General features: G+C 45.5%; 1 protein-coding gene across 3 annotated transcripts in view; it reads left to right on the top strand.

The window, feature by feature from the left end:
• Positions 1 to 24,665, top strand: part of SSH2 (slingshot protein phosphatase 2) — an 87,247-nt gene that overhangs the window by 40,964 nt on the left and 21,618 nt on the right. For all 3 annotated transcript variants that reach the window (XM_053995964.1, XM_053995963.1, XM_053995965.1), the window contains 2 exons: positions 16,598 to 16,701; positions 21,369 to 21,433. In XM_053995964.1, the coding sequence (XP_053851939.1) occupies positions 16,598 to 16,701; positions 21,369 to 21,433 (169 nt within the window). The remainder of the gene's footprint in view (positions 1 to 16,597; positions 16,702 to 21,368; positions 21,434 to 24,665) is intronic.

Below are 24,665 nucleotides of genomic sequence, written 5' to 3'. Positions count from 1 at the left end.
TCTCTGCTCCCTCTGTCACATGTCACACGGATCCCTGAAGTGCCTCGTGGTGGTTTAAATGGCCACTTGGTTGGAAGGACCACCCTTTCCTTTTCTGGGGAGAGAGATAACAGAGTTATCAGAGTGGAGCTTATGCTGTCCTTTGCCTCCTGTGAGGGAAGATTAATAAGCATGAGAATGACAGAGCTTTTGGCCCACGCAGAAGTGTTCTCACAGGGCTGAGTGCTGGATTAATATTTTGCTAGTGTTCTCAATCAGGATGGTGCTGTGGCTCTCGGGCTGCCCTAGTAAAGGCCAGCATTTAAAGTTTGTGCTCCTAATTACAATTTCACAAAGGCTGATTAATATTGGATGTCCTTATTTGATCACGGGCAAGACCTAAAAATCCAGATTTAGTTGTTTGCTATGCTAAAAATGTGTTCTCTGTGGAATGGGAAGGGCAGTGGTGACCCAAACATTATCAGAAACTTCTGTTTCAGTGTATTCTTTAGTAGATGTATTTGGCTGATCAGCTCTGACTTTCAGAGATCAGCAGAAATTACTCTTGTGTTGACGCTTTTAGTCAGTAATGTAGTCAGCTGGTCTGGGTCTAATTCATTTCAGGTTCACAAGGATTCAAATAATGTCCGGGAGACTTGTGTTCATCAAAATGCTCAGAATTTATAGTTGTAACTTGTTCCAGAAAGTCTTGCTACTCTCACTGGACCTACGGGGAATTCTGCTGATTTGCTAGTTTATTTGTGTGTAGGATTCAAAATTTACTTTGGTCTACTAAAACTCTAAGGCAGCTGATAGGAAAGATAGAAAGAAAAAAGCAAAGCTTCAGATAGTCTGCAAATATCAAAGAGTTTTTAACAAGGAACCTGGAGGAATTGCCATGGATCAGTTCTTCCTGCCTGCAGTCGCTTCCTTTGCCTCTGGCCAAGTTTGAGTTTTTCAGTTCATTGCTGGTGTCCCTGAAGTGGTTTTTCCAAGTTTCTCTGATAATGCCAGATTCTTCTGTCACCCAGTTTTCATGTTTATCTCAGGATGACCCAGCCATCAGGGGTTTGAGAAAACCCAACTCTTGCTTTCACTGTGCCACATCCTTCCTGTGTGAGTCTTACCAGGCTGTGTTCAGCGGGGCCAGAAGGTGCAGAGGGATGCTCAGCCTTTGCTCACAACCTGAGGATTGGCCACCTCCCTTTGCTGCCCGCATCCCTCTGGCATTTTGAAACATTTTTTGTTGTGTTTAAATACTTTTGACTCTGCCTTGGCTTCCTTTCTGCCAGGCAGCAGTGGGAGCTCTCCCTGGGCGTAGTTGAGCACATGTTGAAGCACTCCTGCCCTGTTTACTCCTTCATCCTCCAACACTCAGGAGCCAGATGGATCTAAAAGCACAGATACATTCACTGCTTTCCATGGTTTTCCTGCTTGCCTCATACCAGTTTATTTTCTATTATAAGATGTTAACTCAGTTTTTATATGTATTTTAAATTTTGAGGGGGGAAAAAAGAAGGAGCAGGAGTAGACGCTTTCTTCACAGCATTGTGAGCTCTTAGGGGGAAAAAAATAAACCCAAGAAGTTAAACTGAATTATTTTTAGTGATAGGTAGACACAAAATGTCCTTTCAGACCTGAGTTAGCAGTTTCAGACCTGAGTTGCTTTCTCCTGTAATCAATTTTCTTCTGACAACCCTTGTGTGCAGAGTGTGAAGAAACAACACTTCACAGTGTAAAGAGGAAGTTCTGAGGCTGTGCAGGTAATTACAAACTGTACAGTAAATGACAGCACTGGGTAATTCAGGCTCATTGTGTTGCCACCTCTGTGCTGTAACCTCTCTTTGTGCCCGGCCTGCTTGGCCCTTTGTCCTCCCCCACCCCTTTCATTTTCCTCTGTCACACGGCCATGGCCTTTATGGTGGGAAATTTCATGACCACCTAATCTTGAATTGTGCCAAGTCAGGAACTTGGATAGGTGTGTGGCTGCTGTTGCCATTCTTTGGAGAGCTGCTTATTTATTTATTTCTTGTATGGGAAGCCTTACAACCTTTTTATCTCCTTAAGATGTTATTGCTGCCAAAACCCTTGACCATTCAGCAATTAGACTGCAATCCTCCAAGTAGCATGTTATTGGAAATCTTTAATTGCTTCTGTGCCATTGTAAAGCACTGTAGCTTTGTGAGTATTTTACCATTGTGCTGAGAGTCAATGATATTTAAGAGCTGAGGAGGAGATGCTTGGAAACTGCTGCAAAAAAAGCCTGGAAGATCAGCAGAGTCATTCCAGTAACCACTGTCAACTCTGACTGAAGTTGCCTTATGAGCTGAGGGTTGCTCTGGTTGGAAGTGCTTGAAATACAGAAAGTGGTTGATCAGCCCTTCATGTCTTGTAGAGCCTGGTAGGATCAGGGCAGAGTGCAGCAGTTGTTTTCTCCATTCAGGCGTGCATTGTGTGCTCCGGGTTTGTACGGCTGCAGAGGAACAGCCTCATGCTCCATCAGGGATGTGATGGGAACGTCACAGGCAGGCAGGGGAACCTGACCCCTTACCCTTCCTGCCCACCCCTCCACGCAGCTGAGCTCACCCTGCACAGTGGATGGGCTTCCTGTTGACAGAACAGTTGTCAGGGATTTCTCATCTTTTTTATTTCTTTGCTGCTTGTGATGAAACATGCGATGCTTAAGAGGCCTCTTACTACCCACTGATTACCAAAAACTGTTCAAATAGGTTGTGGTATTTGCATAAAAGTAGTATAGTCTGTCCAAAGTTGATCATTAACCAAGCCAAGGCTGTATTGTTCATAACTACTTTTCCTGTTTGGCTTTTCCTTTTATTCCCCTGGAAGCTGTGGGTATTTGTCTCACCGATCCTTCCTGGTATGAGCTGGAAGAGACACAGAGATGGTTATCGGCCATCAAATCAAAACCTGAGCCACAAACCAGTGTTTCAAGGACAAACCCCCCACGCCACCACTCTTTTTGAGCAATATGTTTTAGTTAGGAAGCCCACGCTGCTGGGTTGCCAAATTAATGTTTTAAAAGGATTTAAATGGTAGAGTTGACTCTGAGATTATGTTGTCTTGAAACATCTGCAGATGTTCCTGTTTCTGGAAATGCTTGGGATTTTTCTAAAGACCACAAAGCAGAAGGACCCCAGTGAGATTATCAGCAGAAAAAGACCTTTTGGGGCCAGTTAATAGCTGGCTGGGATTTTTTTTTTTTCCAGACTCTACGTCCTTGCACCTTTATCACAGAGCCCCTGGTTAAAATATTGCTTCATTGTTTTTAAAACAGCTTCAAACTAACTTTCCTGACAGTTGCTTGTGACTAGTGTTTGTGGGGTCAGAGAAAGTTTAAAATTCTGCATCCTGTTCTGCAGTAGGCTCTGAAGAGCTGTTGTCTCCCTTGTATTGGTTTGACAAACAGTATTTAAATTATCAGCTCGTATAGGCTTAAAACTAGTTCAGCAAATATTTTTCTCCAGTGTAACATATGTAATGTGTACAGAGCAAATCTGCAACTTGAGTTTCCAGCCATGGTGTTTCATAGCAGCTGGTTGAAGACTGAAATTTTCACAAACACATGGAGCAAAACTCACTCCTGCCCTTAGTAGTAAACACTTGTGCTTTTGCTGAAGTATTCCAACACCACCCCTTTGCTTTCCATGTGCAGCTTGGCCAGAGCTTGAATCCAGCAACTTGAGAAGGAACTCCAGACTGGCAAGAGCTGTTTTGCAGCCATCTATTGCAGGGTTGTGTGGGATTAACCAAGTGTTTTGTGACAGACAGCAGCTTTCTGGTTCAAGGACATCAGCCTGTGGATGAGGGAGGGTGGGGAGAAGAAAAGCCTGTAAAGGTAAACTTAAAAGACAAGTCGCAGAGTTGCTGAAGGCTGGGAGCAACATAGGAATCCAGCCTGGAAGATCTCAGTGTAGGATTGGCATTTTTTGACGTTGGCAAATTGATAAATTTGGGCACTTCTATTATATTGAGGAGACAGGCTCCTTGTTCAGTGCATATTCCTGTTTACCCAGTACTTATCTCCCCTCATCAACATCGTGTTCAGCTCTTTGGGCTCTCTGATTTACTTGCAATAAGCCATTTAAGCAGAATGCTTTTCCTCAAAACACCTTTGTTATGAGTAGGCTAAATCCAGACTGCTGAACCAGAAATGATTTAGTCCTTTCTTTTAAACAAATGATCTTTGTCACTTATTAGCGAACTCTTTCATTTGTTCACACACTTCTCACAATGGCTTAATGGGCTCCATGCTGTCCCACCAGGCAGGGCTGGCTCCTGCCTGGGATCTCCTCGGGAACGCCGCAGGTCGGGGTCTGGGTTGCACTGTTCAACTTCCAGCTTTTCCCTGAAAGAGCACAGATCTGTGACATCTGACTGTGGAGGCACCCAGGTGGATCAGAGTAAGTTCATCCCAAGGTCCAGAGCTGTCTGGAGGTGCCCAGGGTGGATTGGGACCCCTGTTGAGATGAGCTTGGAATTGTCTGTACTGTGGTGTTATGGTGTATACTGTGCTGGATTTCCTCACTCCTTGTGATTTGTTTGCCAGCATGAATAGAATAAATTGGCTTCTCTGAGCCTCTTTTTGCCCTGCAGCCTCTTTTTGTACAGAATTCCAGCTGAGTGCTTTGGAGTGGGCTCTTACCTGTCTTGGCTCAGGCACCTGTAGCTGACAGACAGGCATGGGCAGCCCTGTTCTGGGTGTATTGCTGATGTTTTGTGAGACTCCGAAAGGCAGGTGGGACTGGAGTAGGGTCATTTTGATTAGCAAATGATAAATTTACCTTGGTCAGGTTACAATGTAAGGGGGAATCCCATTTGCACAAAGGTGTAAAAAGCTATCATGAGTCTTACCATTGTCCTCCTGTTAGTTTCCTGCTTGCTTTCTGCAACTCGATGCTGAATTAAAATGAACCCAAATTGTGGGAGGAGTGTTACTGGGGTTTTTGTTTATTTAGTTTGTTTGGGTTTTTTAAGGGCTCATTGCATGGTGGTGCGTGAAGAGCTTGTCACTGGCTTTGTTGTTATTATTGTTAGGGTTGGTTTGTTGTTTTTCTTTCCTTTATTTGCTTTGTAAAAGAGATGGAGAAATCAAAAAACAAATGCAAAGTGGAACAGCCGCATTCCTCTGTGGCGCAAAGACTGAAAGAGAGTTAGTCTAAATAAAAACAAACAGTTTGTCAGCACCATTTCTAGCCTTCCTGTTGGTTTGCCATGATGAGAAAATTGCAAGAAAGCAACAGAGGAATATCCATGTGCCTTGATTGCAAGTGGGGGTGACACAATACCCACCCCAGAGGTGGGTGAAGTTGTGTCCAGTGTGTGTCAACAGGACTGGTGTGTGGAGGTGTCTGAGCCAGCCCAGGAGCTGCATTTTGGAAAGTGGGGTCAGGAGATGGACCAGGACATCACCCAGATTCCCAGCACAGTCCCCAGCAAAACCTTGACACCGCTGTAATCTTCCTGACTCTTTTGTCCTTACTTCCTTCAAGTACATAATGAAATGTTCTATGAGAGGCTCTCTAACTTGAAATTAAGCAAATATCTATTCTGGAGCCTTTTAAAAAGATGTTTAAGAGCCTTTTCCCTAAAGTACACTGTGTTCTTGTTAGAGACTTCGCTGGTTCTGTGGTACATAGCAGTGTTTAGTATTCTGATGGTCTTTCTACTTTAATGTGTGCTTTTTAAAGGGGTTTCTATGCTTTTAGGGAATACGAAGACCTGAGTTAACCACAGAAAATTGGCTGCCAAACTGCTTAAAGTGCTAATTCTGCTGAAATTTAGCACCTGACTTTAGCAGGGATAAACACATCTGGAATCTCTACTCTTCTGAGTTCAAACTGCTGTAAAATAAAACTTTTATTTAATGTGTTTCCAGTCTGAGTCTTAGTCAGCAAAACTTTGCAGGGTTTTTATGTTGAGTTAAAAACTCCTTTATATGCATTTTGAAGTAAAGCATTGACATCCCCCTGAAAGTCTCATGAAGGTGCTAAAAGAGTTGTTTCATTTGCAGCTGTGCTGAGAAATCACAAATGCAAAACTGCACGGTGATGTTTCAGAATGAAGCACTTTACTGTTTTTCCTTTAATTTACTTTTTTTGTGAGCGGGTACCGTGAAGAGTAGATGGCTCACAATACTGCTTCCCTGCTTGTATTTAAAGTAGCTGTATAAAAACATTTCAATTCTTAGGAACGTTTTGAAGAAGTTTTCTTGTCTCCTATTTAGAGATCTCCCAGTTCCTTTTGCCTTTTAAGGTGCCCTTCGTTTCAGCTTTTATTTAAGTTGGGAGATGCTGTGCTGGTGTTAGACATCCCACAGTCTCTCAGCTTCTGTTTAAAGTAGTGTATGGTGAGTGATTAATGGAAATTATTTCGGGAATAAAGGACTCCTGGTAAGCTGATCCCTATTCAGAGCACCAAAAGAAAAAGCAGAGTCACAAGGGATGTTGTCTCCAGGAAGAACTTGTAACATCCGCAGGGGGAAGAGTTGGATTGGAAAGTGATGCTGAGCTTGCATTTTGAAATGGATCATAATTATATCTCATGGTCTGATTTGGAGAGCTTTTCCTGATGGCTCCGGAGGCTGATTGTCACTTACACCAGCAGGATGTTGGAGTGGTTTTTGTGGCTGCTGTCAGGGTAGGTGTGCTGTGCTGGGGATGGGACAAACAGCCTTGTCTCTCCAGGCTGTTACCCCATTTCCTCAGTGCTGGGTCACTGTACCCAAAGTTTCTTCTTTGGCTTGCAACTTGAAATCGAATCTGAAGTTTGTATTGACCTTGCTTTGTGCAAGGAACTGTCCTTCTAAGTGTTGCCCTGGTTTGAAGGCACAGAATCCATTAAACTATTCCAACTATAAAATGTTTCTGATCCTTTGTCTTTGATGATACTTTACTTCTAGCTGATTAAAATTTCAAGTTATTAGCTGCAGCCACATTTAAGTTTGTATTTCCTTAACTGTAGCTTCCCTCTTCCCTAAAATAAAGTCCCTGGCATATTTGTAAGGGGGAACAGATCAATGGTCCGATTACTGGCTGTATCATCACAACAGGTAAAGCTCCCTGTGACTTCCAGTTTCAAATCAAAACCTATTGAAAGAAACCTGGCACGTGGCAGTTCACTGTGAAACAGCCCACAAACCATCTCACATCAGTGGCTACTGCTGACTGTCCTTTTTGTTAATCTAAAGGGACAGTCGTTCCTAAACCGATTTTACTGTTCCTGCTGGAAACTGGCATTCAGGGATCAAATACCATTGCATGGGGAGGATGCAGTGCGAATGAGAGAAAATTGAAAGTGCTGAGTGCTGCAGAAGTTAAAATACTGAACAAATAACTTCCTTCTATATTTTTATGAGTCAAATCCAACAGCCTCTTGATGATTTTTGATGCTTTTGGTAAACAAGCATCTGCTTCTTCTTAGCAAGAGGAAAAGGCTTATTATTCAGCATTGATTTCTTTGTGTAGAGACAGAGTGGTCCTTGTTTTGGTGCTCTATTTACAGGGGTCTGTTAATGTATTTTCTGAGGGCAGCCAACAAGGCTGTGATCAGAGCCAGGCAGCTTCCCCAGCGTAATTCCTCCATGCCATGCCCTGGTAGGGTGGTTGCAGAGCCAAGTCCTGGCACAGTTCTGCTTCTCAAGGCAGCAGGAGCTCTGCTCCCTGGCTGACCACAGGAGCTCTGCTCCTTGGCTGACCACAGCCGTGCTCAGTGCTGGCCACATCCCCTGAGACCAGAAGAAGACAGAGCAGCATCCTCCTGGACCAGTCACATCCTGGGCCTGTGCCTGGGGGAGCTGTGCCTGCTGGGGAGGGAGTGGGGGACACAGGGGGCCCTGCCTTGAGCGGGTGTGGGAATTGTCAGCTCCTGGTCACACCCATCTCGGGGAGTGGGCCAGCACTGGCCTTGCTGTGATCTCCTTCCATCTGTAAAGTGCTGGACATACTTTGTCTAAATATAGGGGACCCTGGACTTGGCTGTGGCAGGGAGGGACAGTAAGTTGACCTCGGTGTGTCTCCTGTCACTTGTGTTACAGTCATATTTAAAGCAAACGGGTCCTTCTTGCTGTACGCTGCCAGTCAGGCCAAACATGGTCAGGTCTGTGGCAGTGACATGCAGGGAGATTGGCCTAAAAATTTATTTTAAAATATCCCATCTTAAAGGCGTTTAATCGTAGTGCAGAGAGCCCAAGTTGTTAATTAACTGCTGGAGTGTCTGTCAGCTGTCATTTAAGGTTTAAAAAGAAATGTGCTGTGTATGAAGACAATGCTTTCAAACTCTGGTGGCAAATGAGATTACTGTGTGGTCTAAAGATAATCAACATGGACTGTGTTAATTAGGAGAGAAAAAAGATAAGGATGTGTCAATCAAAGGGTGTTCTTCCTGAGGATTATCTAATCAAAAAGCTGGTGGTTATTTTTCTCTGTTCCTTGATGCGATAGATTGTCCTTAGGAAGTTTTCTCATGTTGATTAAAGTGTTTCTAAGAACATATTTGTGAAAGCATTTTGTTGGTACCACAGCAGCTGGCTCACTTTGGGCAGGCTGAGCTGGTAGGAGCACAGCATGTGATGGTAAAACACTGTGGAGTGTTCTCCTGGGTATTGCTCCCCTGCTCCGTGAACCCAGTGGTATGCATTAAAAATGCCCAAGGATGTTTAAACACTATATGGCACAAGAAGAATGTCATGTACAGCTTTCATCTGGGAATGTCTTGACTTGGAGACCTGGAAGCCTTTGGGGACTATCATGTAAAACAAATTCCTTTCATGGTCTCTCTTCCGGTCTGGGTCTCTTGCTTTAAAAAGTGCAGAGAATCAAATTTCTTCTGTAAACACAAAGTGCCTGGATTTCTTAATCAGCATCCTAATTGTGTTAGTCACCCCCTTCCCAGTCCATGAACTGCCGTGTGCGGACTGCAGGAAGAACGATTTCGTGCATATCTTCAGTCTCAAATTCCAGAGACATCAGGGCTTTGTTTGCACAACTTGTTTTGCTGTTGCATTTTGGAATCTTTTTTTCTTTCTCTCTGGATGGATTCTCTGAAGCTGCCTTGGAGGCTGAACGTGGGCCACCAACAAGTGCCTTGCTGGGACTCCCTCTGTGCTGCATAGCCAGAGAGACGGGCAGCAAAGCTTTTTGCTATTTGTGCTGCATGGAAAATGGGTCCTTTTCAGTCTGTGATAACTTACGTCGTCCCTGCTTTATTCCCTTCTTCATTACCATGGTGATCTTACAACCTGTGCTCAGGTTTGTATTCCTTGGAATAAATCATTACCTGATGATCTGTCATCAGCAGGGTGTTCCCCCAGTCTGCACTGCTTCTCGCTGGTGACAACAGCCACAACTCAGCTCAGCACATCCCCCTGTCCCCAGCCTCAGCACCAGGACATTCCTTCCCTTCCGAGGCTGCAGCGATGGGGACGGGCTCAGCAGCGAGGTGGCACAGGGAGAGCCGTGTCAGGGTTACTGTAGGAGCACACGCTCAGCAGCAGCCCAGTGAAACCCAATCTGGAGCTGCCAGCAGCAGGCTGGGCACAGGGCTGGGTGGTGAGGAGGCAGCTGATGTCCGTGCCAGGGCTCTGCCTGCATTGCCTGGGCTTTAGGAGTTTGTTGAACTGGTTCATCTGTAGGCCAAGAGTATGTGAGGGGAACAGGAAACCCACATGGACTTTCACTTCCATCAGACACCATAAAATGCTGTCCAGCTTAAAACAAAACCCAGTCTGCTTTCCTTCGCCTGTAAGGAATAAATCCTAGCCCTGCCTGTAAGGGGATGCATTGGATGTGAGGGTGAAACTCAGCCCTGCAGAGCAAGGCTCGGGGCATTGGGAGGCAGAGGAATGCTGCAGGTGGTTGGGGTTGTCTCGGCACAGTGCAGCTCTGTCACAGCTGCGTGGGCTGAAAACTTGGGCTGCAAACAGCAGCTGTTGTTGCTCCCTTCGCCGGCAGCGAGGCAGGGATGAGTTTCTCAGCCCAGAGCTGTTGTCTTTCGTGCAGTCTCCAAAGGATGCCACTGCTCTCTCCTGCACACCCAGGCTGCCCAAGTTTGCAAAGTTATTTCTGAGCTCAGTTCAAATGATCTAGTGGCAGAGGAGCTCTAATGGCATGTTATGGTTGGTTCCAGCAGTGGGTGTGACTTGCAGACTGGTAACTCACTAGGGTGTTGAGTGGGTATCAAAGCTCCCCACAGCCTGGTGGGATGACCTGAGGCTGGTTTCATCCTGTCTCTAAAGCTCTGAGTGTGGTTGTTTCGTGCACCTGAAGCAGTTGTTCTTCACTTGCACATACAGCTGTGGTCTTTAGGGTTCCCTTTGGCAAGTTGTACCCTCTCTGAATTCAGCAGAAATTCTCTCCTTGCTTGGAGCAAGGTAAAGGAATTAGTCCTTTGGAATTCAGATTCACACCCATCCACCCTCTGTCTTCTGGCAAACTGTTGTCTTAGTGACTGTCTTCTGGCAAACTGTTGTCTTAGTTTGGCTTTAGAAGTTGTCTATGTTGGAGCCCAAAACAAGGGAAAAGATGATCTGTGAGAAGGGATCAGTAGGTAAGTTCATGTGGATGAGTAACAATTGGCATTGCAGATCTCTCTGTGACGATGCCTGTCTCTGTCATGGAAGCTGAGTTCTCTCTCCAATGAGCCCCACCTTGGAGCAGAGGAAGTGCCTGCAGACAGTTCCTTTTTGAAAAAAAAGGCACAAATGCAGATGTTGCTAAAAATGCAGTTTGCGTCAAACCTCTGAGCCAAGTGGGTTCCCACGCTCAGTTTGTTTTTCTCCTTGGGCTGTTTCTTAAGTTGCAAAAGCGCTGAGTGGTGAGAGATGGCCTTTGGTGGAGAACCACTTCCCTTTTCTCTCCCTGCCCCAGTGGTGTCACCTCTGGTGACAGTGTGATTGACCCCTTTTCGGTAAGTTGTGGCCCTTGTTTTGCTCGGCACTGAGTTTGTTTCTGTTTTGGGTATCAGAGAAACCTGCGCTTGTCTGTGTTTGCTGCCAGCTGACCCTGTTAATACAAATGTCAGTGCAGGGCAATCCTGAGTTATCCTTGCCTTTTCGTTTTTCCTGTAGGGTTTTGGTGGGTTTTCTTTCTTAGTACCTGGTTTTGTGCTTTACACAGCTCTGAGATCTGCCCTCTGTGTGAAGAGAATAAAGCACCTTAATCCCTTGCCTAGGAGCAAAGGTTTAAACTGGAAGCCAAACATTGCTTCCCTCTATTTAATTCATTAATACTGCAGGCAGTTACTAAACCAGGTGCTTTAAAAAGTAAACAAGGGAAGTAGGGATGTTGTTTATTGAAAAACAAACTACAGTGAAGGTGAAAGAGGCACTTCCCTGGGGAGGGATGCTGGAGGAATGCAATGCTTTTATCTGGTGTTTGAGGGAGAAGCGCCCTGGGCTGCCAGGCCACGCATAATCCAGCTGTGCACCCAGCTGCTGGTGCACCCTTGGCTATGGGGCTGATGCTTTATTAACCAGGACTTTTCTTGTGGGCAGGTGAAGGGGTGGGAGGCTGGCAGTGAGATCTGCCCCCGGAGCAGGTGTGATGGCAGGCCCCATCCCCGGGCCTGCCTGTGGAGAAGGGGAAGCAGCCAGTTTGGGAAGGGGGGAGCAGGAAGAGGGAGGGAAGTGACTTGACATGCTGAAAAAATCAGCAGGCTGCTGTGCCTGCCCTCCTGTTACTTCTCCCATGGCAGGCCCAGCGGGCTGTGGGGGAATTGCTGCTCTTGCAGTCCTGGCTGCTCCAGAGCTCGCTCACATGTCCCCGGCTGCCCTCTCTCCCTCCTTCCACACCTCGGGAATGAGCTAAGTATTGACGCCTGCTGTGCCACTCCTGCCAGCCTTGGAATTTCGGTCTTTTTGTTTGGTTTGAGTTTTGCAGCTGCTGGATTAAGGGAAGATGATGGAGCTGAGCTGGCAGCTGAGGTGTGCAAGGCAGCACTGGCTGCTCATGTTAGAGCAAAATCTGGGGGGCTGTTGAGGGACTGCACAACTCTCTTGTCCTGGGGAGCTACAGCTGGATCCATGCTAGCATTGAAATCCCACTGTAGCTGCTTCAGAGCTCTTTTCTGCAGGGCTCTGGTTAATAAATACCCACTAAGAGAAATTGTATTTCTGTAAGTCATACAGGTAGCAGACTTCCATTCAAATGTAAAGCACCTTGATATTCTCATTTCCCCTACCACCACTTTTCAATTTCCCATCTCATCTAAGGATTAGGGTGAGCAGGGTGGGAGGATGTGACCACACGCAGTGCCCGTGTGCTTTGGGCATGGCTGTGAGGAGGTGCCAGCACAAGGAGGTTTTTGCTTTTGCCACACTGACCTGTCCTGTACGTTGTGTGGGAGGATGTGCATGGAAGGACTTCTCCTGCCGAGCCTGTCAGGGAATGGTGCCAACTTTCTGGTTGTGCTACTTGGCAAGTGCCCGAGCAAGGGCTGGGCTGGACAGGACAGAGCCTGCTGTAAAGGAGCTGCTCTGATGAGTGAGGAGAGCAGACTTATGGAAAGTCATCCTCGGGCTCGCAATAACTTAATTAAGTGTTTATTAGGATAAAACATTGCCAGCAGCCGTTCAGGTGCCTTCTTGCCTTATTCCTAAAAAGGTTTTCATTGCGAAGCAGTTCCAAGGGAAAACAGCGTGGTTCCTTTTTGAGTATTTTACACTGAGGACTGAGGGTTTCTCATTGAAATTGGAGGGTGGTGCAGATTCACCTGGCTCCTGCCTGGGAGCTGGAAGGCATTGTCCAGGGGGTCGTGACAATGCATGCAGTGATTTATCACACCTCCTTGGCACAGCCCCTAAACCAGTAAGACTTTCTCTTTTGTGTCCTCAAACCAGTGTATTTGATGTTTGTGCTTGCAGTTTATGAATGGAGCTATGCAGTATAACATCTGGGAAGGCATTTATTATTTGTTTGCCATCTATAAGTTCTGTGTGGATCTCATTTTGTATCATAATGAGAATTTAGTTTGAACCGTGCAGTGATTTCCTTGTGCAGGAGAAGCTCAGCCCTGGGCAGCACATCAGGGAGCACGGGAATCACTTCTGTTTCCTGCTCTTGCTGCTGGTTAGAAACAGAGCCTTCTGAGGGCAGTGTCTGTGCTTTTTGTGCAAAAGGCTTTAAATAGTTCTGATGTGACTTGTACAATTTCTACAAAATCTTTTCTGCCTGGGAGAAAAATTGGTACAAGTAGTGATTTCTGTAGGAGTTGCTTAAGTCCTCTGCTTGCATTGGTTCCCTTCCCAGTGAGCAGGGAATTACAAATAGCACATCACTGGTGGCCTTGAGGCTGCTGCTTCACTGCAGAGGTGAACATGGAACAGAAGGGGTTTTTCCTCTAGCTGTAGTGCTGAGGATTGTGAACTCTTTCATAGGTATGTCCTGAGTAAGTCTTCTCCTGAAAAAACCTGCTGTGCGGTACAGACGACTGATGACAAGCCTGGGGTGCTGATAAAACACAGCTCAGCTTTGTTACCTGTGCCAAGTTGGCTTCTTGTCTTCTGCTGTCCTGGACTCAACTTCTCCCCCAACCACGTTGAGTGTCTTTTAACACCAGTCTGTTCCAGGAGAGTGTTTCAAAGAGCCCTGAAGCTCCCGTAGGCTCTGGCAAGCCAGATTTTGTGAAGTATTTCAAAGCCCACGTTATGCTTGGAAGCCATCAAGCTGTCAGCAGGGTGAAATCAGTAGTGGATGGCAACACTTGTTTAGAGCCTTAATTGCCCTTTTCACAGACATCTTTTCTACCTTTTGTAGTTTTGAAGTGTCCCAGACTGGGGCCTGCTGTTAGTGTCCCACCCGAGGAATTCTTTATCTTTACAGATCAGGGACAGTATCCAAAGGTGATCTTACCCTGAAATACGATGCTTTAGGTGAAGATCAGCTTTAGGTGAAGATCATGGCAGGAACTGTCCAAACAGGATGGACCAAATGGAGCAGCCACCTGAGTGTGGCACAGAGGATGTCAGGCCAGTGATTACTTTTTATTTTGTCCATGTAGTGCATCACAGGCACCAAAATCAGCATCTGCTGAATTTAGTATTAGAGCTACTTGGACTTTCCCATGAATTTGTTGCCTTTCCTTTTCTTTACTGCTTGAATCTCAAAGCAAGAGCGTTGGGGTGTGTGTGTATTATGGGTTTCTTTTCTGAACATTGCTGTATCTGGGGTTAGAATTCAGGGCAGGTGATGCCAGGGGTGCCAGTAGTGTGCCTTGGCTGTACTGGGAGTGTCCCCACAGCTGGATTTGGCACAAGGCTCTTGTCTCCACGGAGCTGCTGTTCTCCCAGCATTGCTGATGGCCATCTCCTGCCCTGGCTCCTGCCCTGCGGGAGGTGCTGCCCTCCCTGCCTGACCTCCTTGTTCCACAAGAATGATCTGCTTTGCCACATTCTTCGGCTGTTCCAGCCCTTTGTATGGGAAATTACTTTCCCTTTCCCTAGTCGTACCAAGTTACACTTAAAGCCTGTGGTTAATGGCCCAAAGCAAGGCTCCCCTGGCCTAAGGAGAGAAGGTGGCCTCTTGGAAGGATGCACCTGATGGGAATCTCTTTAGTTCTGCTGCCCTTTCCTTTCCAGGCTGGTGGCTGAGAGCTGGTGATAAGGGAAGTGATGGAATTGAGAAGATTTTTAACCTCCTGGCCCTCTTAGCTACACGCTACATTATCCACTAAAAATAGTTGCTAATTCCACCTTCTGGGAGAACCTCAGGCACAGGCTAAAGGACTGCTAATATTAGTGGTTGGCTTTGCTGATAAAATTAACAGTGTGAAAGCTGTCTGAGTGCTGAATTCTTTCTCCTCCTCTTCAGCCTAACATCTTTTAACAGTTTTCTTCTGTGGTGAGATTATAATGGGAAGAGGAGAATTTATTTTTATGATTAATAATACTATTATTATTTTTTTTAAGTGTTGTTAAGATAACTTGGTGTTTCTCAAGTTCAGGCTGTAAGAAACTGTGTAGCTTGAGAACTTTGAGAGGATTTATTTGTCAACAAAAGCTAGAAAGGCTCAGAATTTTTAATGTGAGAATGGTCTAAGGAAATATGTTCAGTGTGCCAAATGAACTTAAAATTTTTTGGTTTTAGCTTTAATGTAAGTAGAGAACTCTGATCCATTTTAATTTAGGATGAGTGATTTTGTCCTTTTCAAAATTCTGTTTTTATTGAAACATCCAGAGCATGTTGGACATCTGGTTCAATCTTAGGAAGAAAGTTCTGGGAGAAACATTGTCACTCAGGAGTGCTGAGGGTATGACAGCACGGTCTAAACATTGGGATGTGCTGCAGCCTTGAGAAAAGTCTTTCTGACTCTGTGCATCTGCTTTTCTGGAGCTTGGAAAGCTTCATTTTTTTTATATCCCTGGCGGCAAAATGGAGAGGTGCCCAGAAATGTGCTTGAGCTTAGGGGGAAATCCAACTTTAACGCAAGCTTTTCTAATTCTTTTACTTCTAAAAATGTAGTCAGAAAATCCTTTGCTAAAGCAGTCAACCCCAAATAATGCAGGACTTTTTACTCTATTAATTTCCCAGTCCTCATCCCTTAGAGGAAGGGAATAACTAACTAGGTTTGATATTTGCTTAAATGGAGAAAGGAATAAAAAAGTTCCTAACCTTTTGCTCAGGACAAGAGTTGTCTTGAAGGACAAGCCAACATCTTTTTCAAAGCATGGAGCTGTTGGGATGCACGATGCCAGAGACTCTCCCATCCTGTCTTATCATATTCATCAGCCATCCTGTTGACTATACAGTTGTTTCTGGCTTTCTTCAAAGCCTCTAGGACTGTCTTATCAATTCTGAGAAAAGAAGGAACCCTCGAGCATGCAACAGGATGGCTGCATTGCAGAATCTGGAGCGTGTCTTGCTTTTTCCACGAACCACAGCATCTGCAAGAAAAGGGCTGGAAGATGTGCATAAAATACCAGCTGTTCCTCAGTACCTGAGACTTCTTTATTGCCCCTTTTTACAAACTTCTCTCCTTATGTGACTTCAGAAAGGGCAAAATCGAGTGATGGACAATTTCAACAGCATTACAGTTTCTTGCGTTTGTGATTTAATAGGTCTTTGAGAGTTAATCATCATGCAGCTCATAGAGAGTAGTTTTATGATTTCTTAATCTTTTGTGTACACTAATTTTCTTTTGGCTAACTGCTGAAGGGAGACATTTGTTTCTGCAGGGCATCAGCTGTGTCTGAACCACAAAGCTCAGGGTTAACAGAGTCCATAATTACCCAGATGCGTGGGTTTGTTCTATTCATCACCATTTAGAAATGTGGATCTGTCATCTTGACTTTCAAATCGAAAATGTAGCCATAGGTTAATCCCCTCTGCCTGCTCAGGTTGCATCTCTGCAGGCAGAGTGGCACCAGCATATGTTCTGCTTTTCAGTGTTTCTCTGTTTGTGTTGTTCTCAGTTATGCTTTGAATGTTTGCGGTACTTACGTGGGGGGAAAAGTTCTTTACCAGCAGAAGGATTTGGTCTAAATCACTTCATTGCAAAAGGAACAGAGTATGCATTCATTGCTTTTAACCTGTCTTGTTCACTGCTTTTTTCCTTTTTTGAAGACAAGACACTTCTCCTCACTCCCTTTTTGTCTTTTCCCTTGCAGCATCAGCGAAAGCTTCCTCACTGTGAAAGGTGCAGCTCTCTTCCTGCCACGAGGAAATGGGTCATCCACTCCCAGGATCAGTCACAGGCGCAACAAACATGCAGGTGAGTGTGGTATCAATGGCTGGGGCTTGTCTGCTCCCTCTTGTTTCAGAGTCCACCTTTCTTGTGCTCATTCTCACCTGGTGACACATGTTTGTCTGGCCCACCTGTTTATTAAAACCTGACCTGCCAGTCTCAATGCTGATAGGAACGAAAGGTTTCAAAACTCTCCTGTTCAAACAGGATCATCAAATGAGTGACATTAGGGCAGTAGTCATCACATGGTGGAGACTTGAGAATGAGTGCCCCCCCCCCGCCCAAAATATCATCCTGTAATTTCAGTATGAGAGAGGGAGGGGAGGATTGCCTTCCAAAACCTTTGTGCGCTGCAGTGGGAAACCTGAGTTTGTGATAGGGGGTGAGTAATGGTCCTTCCTAATCTGAAAGGAACAGGTTATGATGGAGAAAAAGGAGGAGGCTTACCTCCACGTGGGGATGAGGAAACCTCTGAGCAAAGTCAGTGTGACTTCTCAGAGGTGTGAGTAGAGTGAGTAATACAGAGTTGGTTATAATTCCGCCTCCTTTATCTGCTGGAAGTTTGATTTGTGTTTTTGCTTTGGTTCTCTTTGAAAAGTTGCTCTGAATATCATAACTCAAACATTTCAGGGTAGGGTTTTTTTCATTTGCTATATGGTGCTTAATCACTGGCATCAGATAGTGGGGATTTTTCCCTTCCATAAAGCAATTGGCAGGAAAGAAAAATAAATTGAGACCTTCAGATGTTTGCAAATGGGACAGAGATAGAAACAGAGACAGGAGTCAACGTGCTTTGCTAGGTGGTGACCAGGAAAAATGTGATTTGGTTTGGTTCCAGGTGTATATCCCTTTGACACCATCAGACTGTCATCCACCTCTGCATCTGTTAGAGTTATGTATGTGATGACTGGCCACCTCAAAATCTGTTTGCAAATATATTTATAGAAAAAGTTTCAGTCAGAAGGCATTTAATTATATACTTCCACTCAAACATAGCACAAGCAGTACCCAAATTGCTTTGGTGAGATGCATTAATTACCAGTTGTCAAAAGAAAATGTTCTGAAACTTAAATTAAAGCTGGCCTTTCTGGTCGAGAATGAAGTGAAATGTCCTTTAGTGTGAAAGTAGAGTCAGCAGCCTTTAAAAAGTTTCTCTTGGCCTGTCTTGGTTTTTAATCTCTCCAGAGTCCATTGCTGAAGCCCAGGTCTCCCCCTGGCACTGCTGCCTTGGCTTTGCCTCGCTGAGGAAACCCACAGATTTCCCTGCTGAACCTCTGCAAGGCAGCACAAGCAGCTGTTGAGTCTCTCTGCTTGCCTCATCTACTCACTCCAGCTGATTTGCATGAGGTCTGGAGACCTTGGTGGAAAATAATTGCTTGTCTAATCGGCCCAGGGCTCTTGGAAGCCAAATTGCCAAGGAAGCAAATCCGGTGTGTTGTAATTGCTTACAGCAAGATGTTTGGTATTGCCGAGGCTGGCTTGCCTAAGGGGTGGGATTTTTGTTCTTAGAAGACTTACTTTATTCCTGCCTCTCAGTTTACAGTGAGATTTAATGAGGCATCAGTGCTTGTCCTTTCCTCAGTTTCCCTGTCTTTCAAGTGATGGGAATGCTCTAGTGTTTTGTTGTTTTTTTTTTTTTATGGTGCTTGGAGGTTTCACTGGAGAGAGTCCCTTGTCTGAGTGTGCACCAGATTTCTGTGAATTTTTCTAGTCTCAGCAAACCAAGGCACCAGGGAATCAATGTGTCACCTTCCTGAGCAAAACATCTGTGCCACCAGAATTAACTCAGTGATGTGGAGAGCGTGGCTGGCACAGTGTGTGCAGCTGCCTCCTTTCTGGGACACCGATAATCCATGCTCAGCTTCCATCCCCACGTGTGTCGTGACTTATCTCTGGCACACAAAATTAGAAGGGGGTCGAGAGCAGACAAAACTTTCCAGTATGGAATTGTTGCCTATAGATGCAATAGTATTTCAAGTGGCTCTAAGAGCATTTTCTAGGAAGGCTGACTGACCTTCCTGACCTGCCTTTTTAATTCATCAGAGGTGCTAGAATCCAGCGTGAAGAGTGAATGGGTAGCAGGAAATAATTCATGCTCACACTCATTTCTGTAATCACACCTCCATCAATGGGAATCATTGGCAGATTGACTAGATATGGTACCAGCTGTCCATATTCCTCTCCCTGGGTGGTCCTGTGCCACCTGGCAAACTTCTGTGGGATGGTGGGCTTGCTTTTCCACAACAAACAACGCCGAGGAGGCCAGAAAGGGATGTAACTTCCCTGGGGCTTTTGCCATCTCTGGAATACTGTGAATCACTTCTCAGATCCCACCCTTGCCCATGCCTTGCACCTTGCCTGCCAGCTCGAGGAAACAAAAGCATCTGCTCAGCACAGGACAATGTGATAGGAAGCAGCAGCCCTGCCATGGCTGCCAGCAAAGCCAGCTCTTCACAGGACAGGATGTGATATCTTTGTGCTGATTCTGGCATGTTAAAGCCTTTCCTTTGCTTTTTCTTAATCCAGGCAGGAAGTTTACAAAATGCCTTGTGTGTTTGGGGCTGAAAACCCTGCAAGTTGATTAAAGCTGGCCAAGGAAGCAATCCTTTACTTTCCAGCTCTGGAGATCCCAAGGCTGGCAGGGCAACAGGGAGGAGTGTGGTAAACTTTCTGAGGATGAAGGATAATGGAGCTCCTTGGCTGAGCCTTGCAGAAAGGGTTGTCATAGAAACATCTCTCTTTAAGTATTGAGATAATCAAATAGTCCAGGTGATTTTTTTTTTTTTTTTTTTAAACTCTGGAAACTTTGGCTCTTAAGAGGTCCCTGAATTACTGGCAGCAATAAGTGGGAGCTGCTACGTTTTAGAGAGGGAAAAAGCTGACATGAAGCATCATTCATTTCAGACTAAGATGTGTGGAAGCTTCATGAGTCAAATACTTGCTGAGCTCTTCCAGGCTGTGGGCAGGAGGTGCAGGGGAACCTTTGCTTGTTGACTGACAGTTCTCAGCAATTCCCACTATATTATCAGCTGGAACTTGCTGGAACTGAGCAGTGTTGTCAGGATTTTGCACTGGTATTGACGTGGGGAGATCCTGTCGTGGCACTCCTGGCAGAGCAAGCACCTGATGGATGACTTGGCCTTCCTGAGTACCCTATCTCCATAATTAATTTCTATTTAGGGAGGCTCGTGCCAGCCACTCCCGTGCTGGGAACAATGTCCATGGGCAGGAAGCAGCTTCAGGTACTTGTCGCCGGTGATACTTTGTGATTTCCCTGGCACTGCTGAGTGCCTCAGTTTTCCCACCCCCAGTTAAAAATGCATTCCCAGAGCATTGACTCATTCTCCATATGCTGAAATGTGGTTCAAGGAGGAAGGAAGAGGAGAGCAGGGATTGCAGTGTCCTGTGTAACCTACTCCATGCGAGGTTGTCTCTGTCCCGTCCAGAGAGGGGCTGCACAGCCCTGCAGCCTTGCTCTTCCACCAGCTATAAAAATCATTTGGGAACCAGGTACTCTCACTGGGCAGCCTTTCCTTTCTTCTCCTTCCCCTTTTTGGTCTTTTTGGATGCTGCTCCGTGTCCAAGCTTTCCTTATTTCTGAGAGCATTTGAAATAACATGGATTCTAGCACCACTGGTGAATCAGAAAGGGAGGTCAGGGGGATTAACCAGCCTTCCTAGAAAAGGTTCTTGTAGCTGATCCTGCTGAATATTTGCTCCTTGCAGTGTTGCCTAAACTCAGCTTCCTGGCTGTGCGGGAGTGGGAGAGGGTTGAAGAGTAAAGGCTTCTCTTCTTGCTGATCTATGCCACCCACCTGGCAGCCCTGCACTCTCCTTTGTGGGAATGCAGATTAATTTTCCATGTAATGATTGAAAAAACAGCCCCTTGCAGGAGATGTTGCTGCTGGCCAGTACTCAGGGGTGATGTTGGCTCTCTACATGCCAGGAGTAGTGCTGAGAAGTCAGTGCAGCAGTGCTGACAGAAAACCATCTCATTTGTCTTTGAAATGCTTGATGTTTTAGGAACCTGTGACACTTGTCTCTTCTTAATAAGACTTAAAATCACAGTCATGCACTAAATTTAATTTTCCTTTTTTTCCCTTCAGCTTTACCAGGAAAGGTGTTGCAAGTGTTTTCTAGGAAAAAATTGTAGGTGTTTGATTTTTCAGGTGGCAGTTTTTAGCTGCTTTTGGGTGGGGTTGGTACACAACCATAGGTGGGCATTTAGTGCTGCTCTAAAGCAGGACTAAATCTCACTCCAAGGAGAGTATACTTTTGCCTGGGTAGTATTTCTGCACTGAGTAATAAGCCAGTGTAAAAGAAATGGCAAATTTTTGGTTTGGTGCACGTGGTAGAGTGAGATGTTGAACCACAGGGTGGGGTCCATTTCTAACTAGGTTGACTTGTCTGTCAAAGGAACAAAGAGTACTGAAACACTGTTTATTAAAAAAAAAAAAAAACCAGAATTTAGCAGGAGAGAACATGGTAACACAGGAACAGGTGAGCACACGGAGCAAAGAGCAGCTGACTAAGAGATGACAAAACTCCCATCTCTGAATAGGTGGGAGTGACAGTGACGACACCCCTGGTGACGTGTCAGGTTTCTCGGTGGACATTTGCTCTGGCTGGACAGCCAGGAACTTGCATGTGATTTGAAACTATTTTTGTGCATTCACCTTGCCCTCTTGCCCGCAGGGGATCTCCAGCAGCACCTGCAGGCCATGTTCATCCTGCTCCGCCCAGAAGACAACATCAGACTGGTAGGTTGGCTTTCTGCTTATCTCCTGTGAACCAATGCAAAGGTTAAGCACCACTTGACAAATACACCTGTGTAACTCAGGGAAGCAGTGGTGTGTGTGTGTTGGAGTGGTTTCGTCAGCAGGTTTGGGGAGTCCTTGCAACCACAAAGGTAGGAAAGCAGCTAGTTGTGAAAGGCCTGCTTTGGTTGTTCAGTGAGACAAATTGTATGGCTAGAAGGTTGTCTTTGAACCAGGTACTGAGTATCTGTGCTCCCAAAAAACACTGTACCAGTTGCCAGAGAGGATAGGTAAATTATCTTGGTGTCCTGTTTAAATCAAGTGTGGGTGACTTAGGTCTGACCAGTGGGAGTGAGTCTGCCCTTCTGTGAGAGTTCAGTTGTGTTCCTCACTCTGCTGTCCAGACTTGTGGCATCCCAAAAGGCCATGGCTGAACAGGTGGGAGCATGCAGGATCCCCATGTAGCCGTGTACCTGCACTGAACCTTGGCCCTCTGCTTTCCTGGGCTGTTGCCTCCTATAATGATGTAAAATGAGGCATTGCTGTTTATAGCATTGATGCACAGTCCTGAAGAGCTCCAGAAGCCAAATGTGAGCAGTGAGGAATTTGCCTGGGACATGTTGAAGTGCTCTACAAGGCCAGGCATGACTGCAGTGAGTCTGCACCTTTCAGCACTCAGTAGCCTGAAGTTTGTTTCCTGTGTTTTCTTGGTGCATCTTAGCAACGTCTGCCCAAAGGAGGACTGCCAGCATCCCAAGTGTTATTCCAACACCTCTGGTTTGCTGAATCCTCCTGAGCTGTGCTGGAGATGGGCTGATTGGATGAGTATAGCTAGGAAACAGCCAAGGTTACTATGGAATGCTTTAGCTTCCCGAATGACCACAGAAAATAATTTGCCATAAGCAAGCCAAAGGACCTACTCCCTAAATTTTGCCAGACACACCTTGCTGTCACTAAAATTTCAGTGAAAGTGATGGGAATGGGGGTTCTCAATGCTTTTCAGAATTTGAGCCAGGGTTCAAACATTGGAAACTATTGAACAAGGCATTGTTCAGCAGTATCACTGGCTACATTGTGTGATTTGGGACAAATTAGCCTTAACAGCTGAATAAGGACTTTGTGGGCTGAGACATAAACCCTTTTGTCCAGAGCTACATTTGGAATGCTGAAATCTTGCATGAGGTTAAGTTCGATAGTCTACTTGAATTTAATTGATTCTTGACGAACGAAGGGTGTGCAGGGCTGCAATGGACTCTCTCATAAAACAGCAGATACAAATGAGATTTGAAATATAAACAGTACTGAGAGAAATGCATTCTCTTCATTTTCTTGGCTGCTGTCATTCGGAGGGCCGGCTTCACAACTCAGGGGGCAGCAGAGGAATCTAATCCTCTAAAAACCTAAACTTAAAATTTGGAACAACTCTTGTTTCTTGGAGCTGTTGGCAGAGGTTTTTAGCCTTCTTTGAGAGCAGGATTAGAGCCATGGTACCAGTGTTAGATCAGTAGGAAGTAGGAAAAGGAGTTAAGAATGCAAAGTGATTGAACGTGTTTCTGTAGCTTAGCAGAGCTGGGAGCTTGAAAGTTGGACACACTTTTTTCGTCTTCAAATCATTTTATCTCCATGAGAAATGTGTTCTTGTATGAAACACCTACTATCACAGAGCATGAAAGGTCAGTATGAATTTCTCGGAATGTGCTGTTCATAAGGGCTGGTGAAATATCACATCATACTTCTGATGATACAAGAATGCAGCAGAAGATAAAGTTGGCTTGTGTTCAGGTGAGCCTAAAACTTAAGAAGAATGTGGCTGGCCCTGAAAGGACTACAGGGGATGACTTGTCTTGATCAGACTACAAATAACCTTCCCAAATTGAGGAGAAAGCCAGCTCTGTATAGATGAGCTGGTTGAGAAAGAACTTTCCATCTCATCACAGTCCCTGAAGCCAGGCCATCCTCCCTAGAGTAACTGGGATTTCAAGTATTTTCTTTTAAAAGGCATCAGAGCACTTGGTGTGCTCCTGCTGGCAGGTGAGCCTGTGAACTAGCACTTCATGGAAAGGTTAGAGCTTCATTTGTGGTTTGATAGGCACATTGGGGCTCTAATAGTAACTTTTGAAGTTGGCTGGTTTACAATGTCAATTCTGCTGTTTTAATACTCCAGTAAATTTAGCAAAACACGCTATCTGCCCAATCATGGTTCTTCACTTTGTGCTAAGGGTGTAAGTGTTGAACCCAGAGAGGACACACATGTCCTATTTCTCTTAACTGGCCTCTGAAAATCCCACCCTACCAGCGTGTAGCTATGTGACCTTTGCTCGCTGTTCGTCTTGCCTTGTTCTAAAGGGTCTTGCATCAAGACTTCCCATTACTGCTGGCCAAATTGGTTTAGCAAAGTAAGTTAGATTTTGTTAATCCTCTTGTTGCTGGACTGTCCTCAAGAGAAGCAGAACAGAAACTCCTGTGTGGATGCCCCAGACATGGGGCAGCTGTGTCTGTCTGCTCCCTTTTTAGGCAAGTCTGTGCTGATTGTTGAGGTTTGGTTCCCAATGTAGGTAATTACTTTAACCACCAAGACTTTGGTGATTACTTGCTCTTCTAGGTTGAAGAGCACCTTTCTGTTTTCCCACAAGTGGTTAGTTCTAGAAACAACTATCTTGGGGAGAATTCGCACCTTGAAGGACTGACCACTTTGATCCTCTGTGTTTCCAAAGGAATCCCAGTGACTCAAGAAGCAAGAAGGAAAATAAGGCTGGTTTTAGCATGACTTATCCTAAGGAGATGGGGTGGGGCACAGTCTCTGGCTGTACTGAGCACGGCTGTCTGCTGGCATCAGCATTTGGGTAGTTTCTGTTGGTCTTTGGTCCAACTGGGCAAGTCTGGAAGACTCTGTCAACACCGTCTCCTGCCTGCACTTGCTATTCCACCCCATCACCAGAGCTGCTGCTCCCTGCAATGCCACTGGGAAGCTTTCCCTGCCGCGCTCAGCATTCCCTGCCACAGAGCACTCTGCTGGGACGGCGAGCTCTGTTCAGCTGCCAGGCACTGGTTTCACCTTTGTAGACTCCATGACATGCTCTGGTCAAGATTTCCCAGATGGTGGACAGGAGAGCTCTGAGATGAGAGGGGGCTTCCTCTAAGCTGGAAGGTGCTGCTCTGACCTCAAGACCAAGTTGTGAACAACTAAAGGAGCATACTGGGAAAGGCAGCCCGCTCCTGAGAGATCTCACACAAT

This window comes from Vidua macroura, chromosome 20 (genome assembly GCF_024509145.1).
Source record: "Vidua macroura isolate BioBank_ID:100142 chromosome 20, ASM2450914v1, whole genome shotgun sequence".
Classification (NCBI taxonomy): domain Eukaryota; kingdom Metazoa; phylum Chordata; class Aves; order Passeriformes; family Viduidae; genus Vidua; species Vidua macroura.
This window is presented reverse-complemented; position numbering and strand designations above follow the sequence as displayed.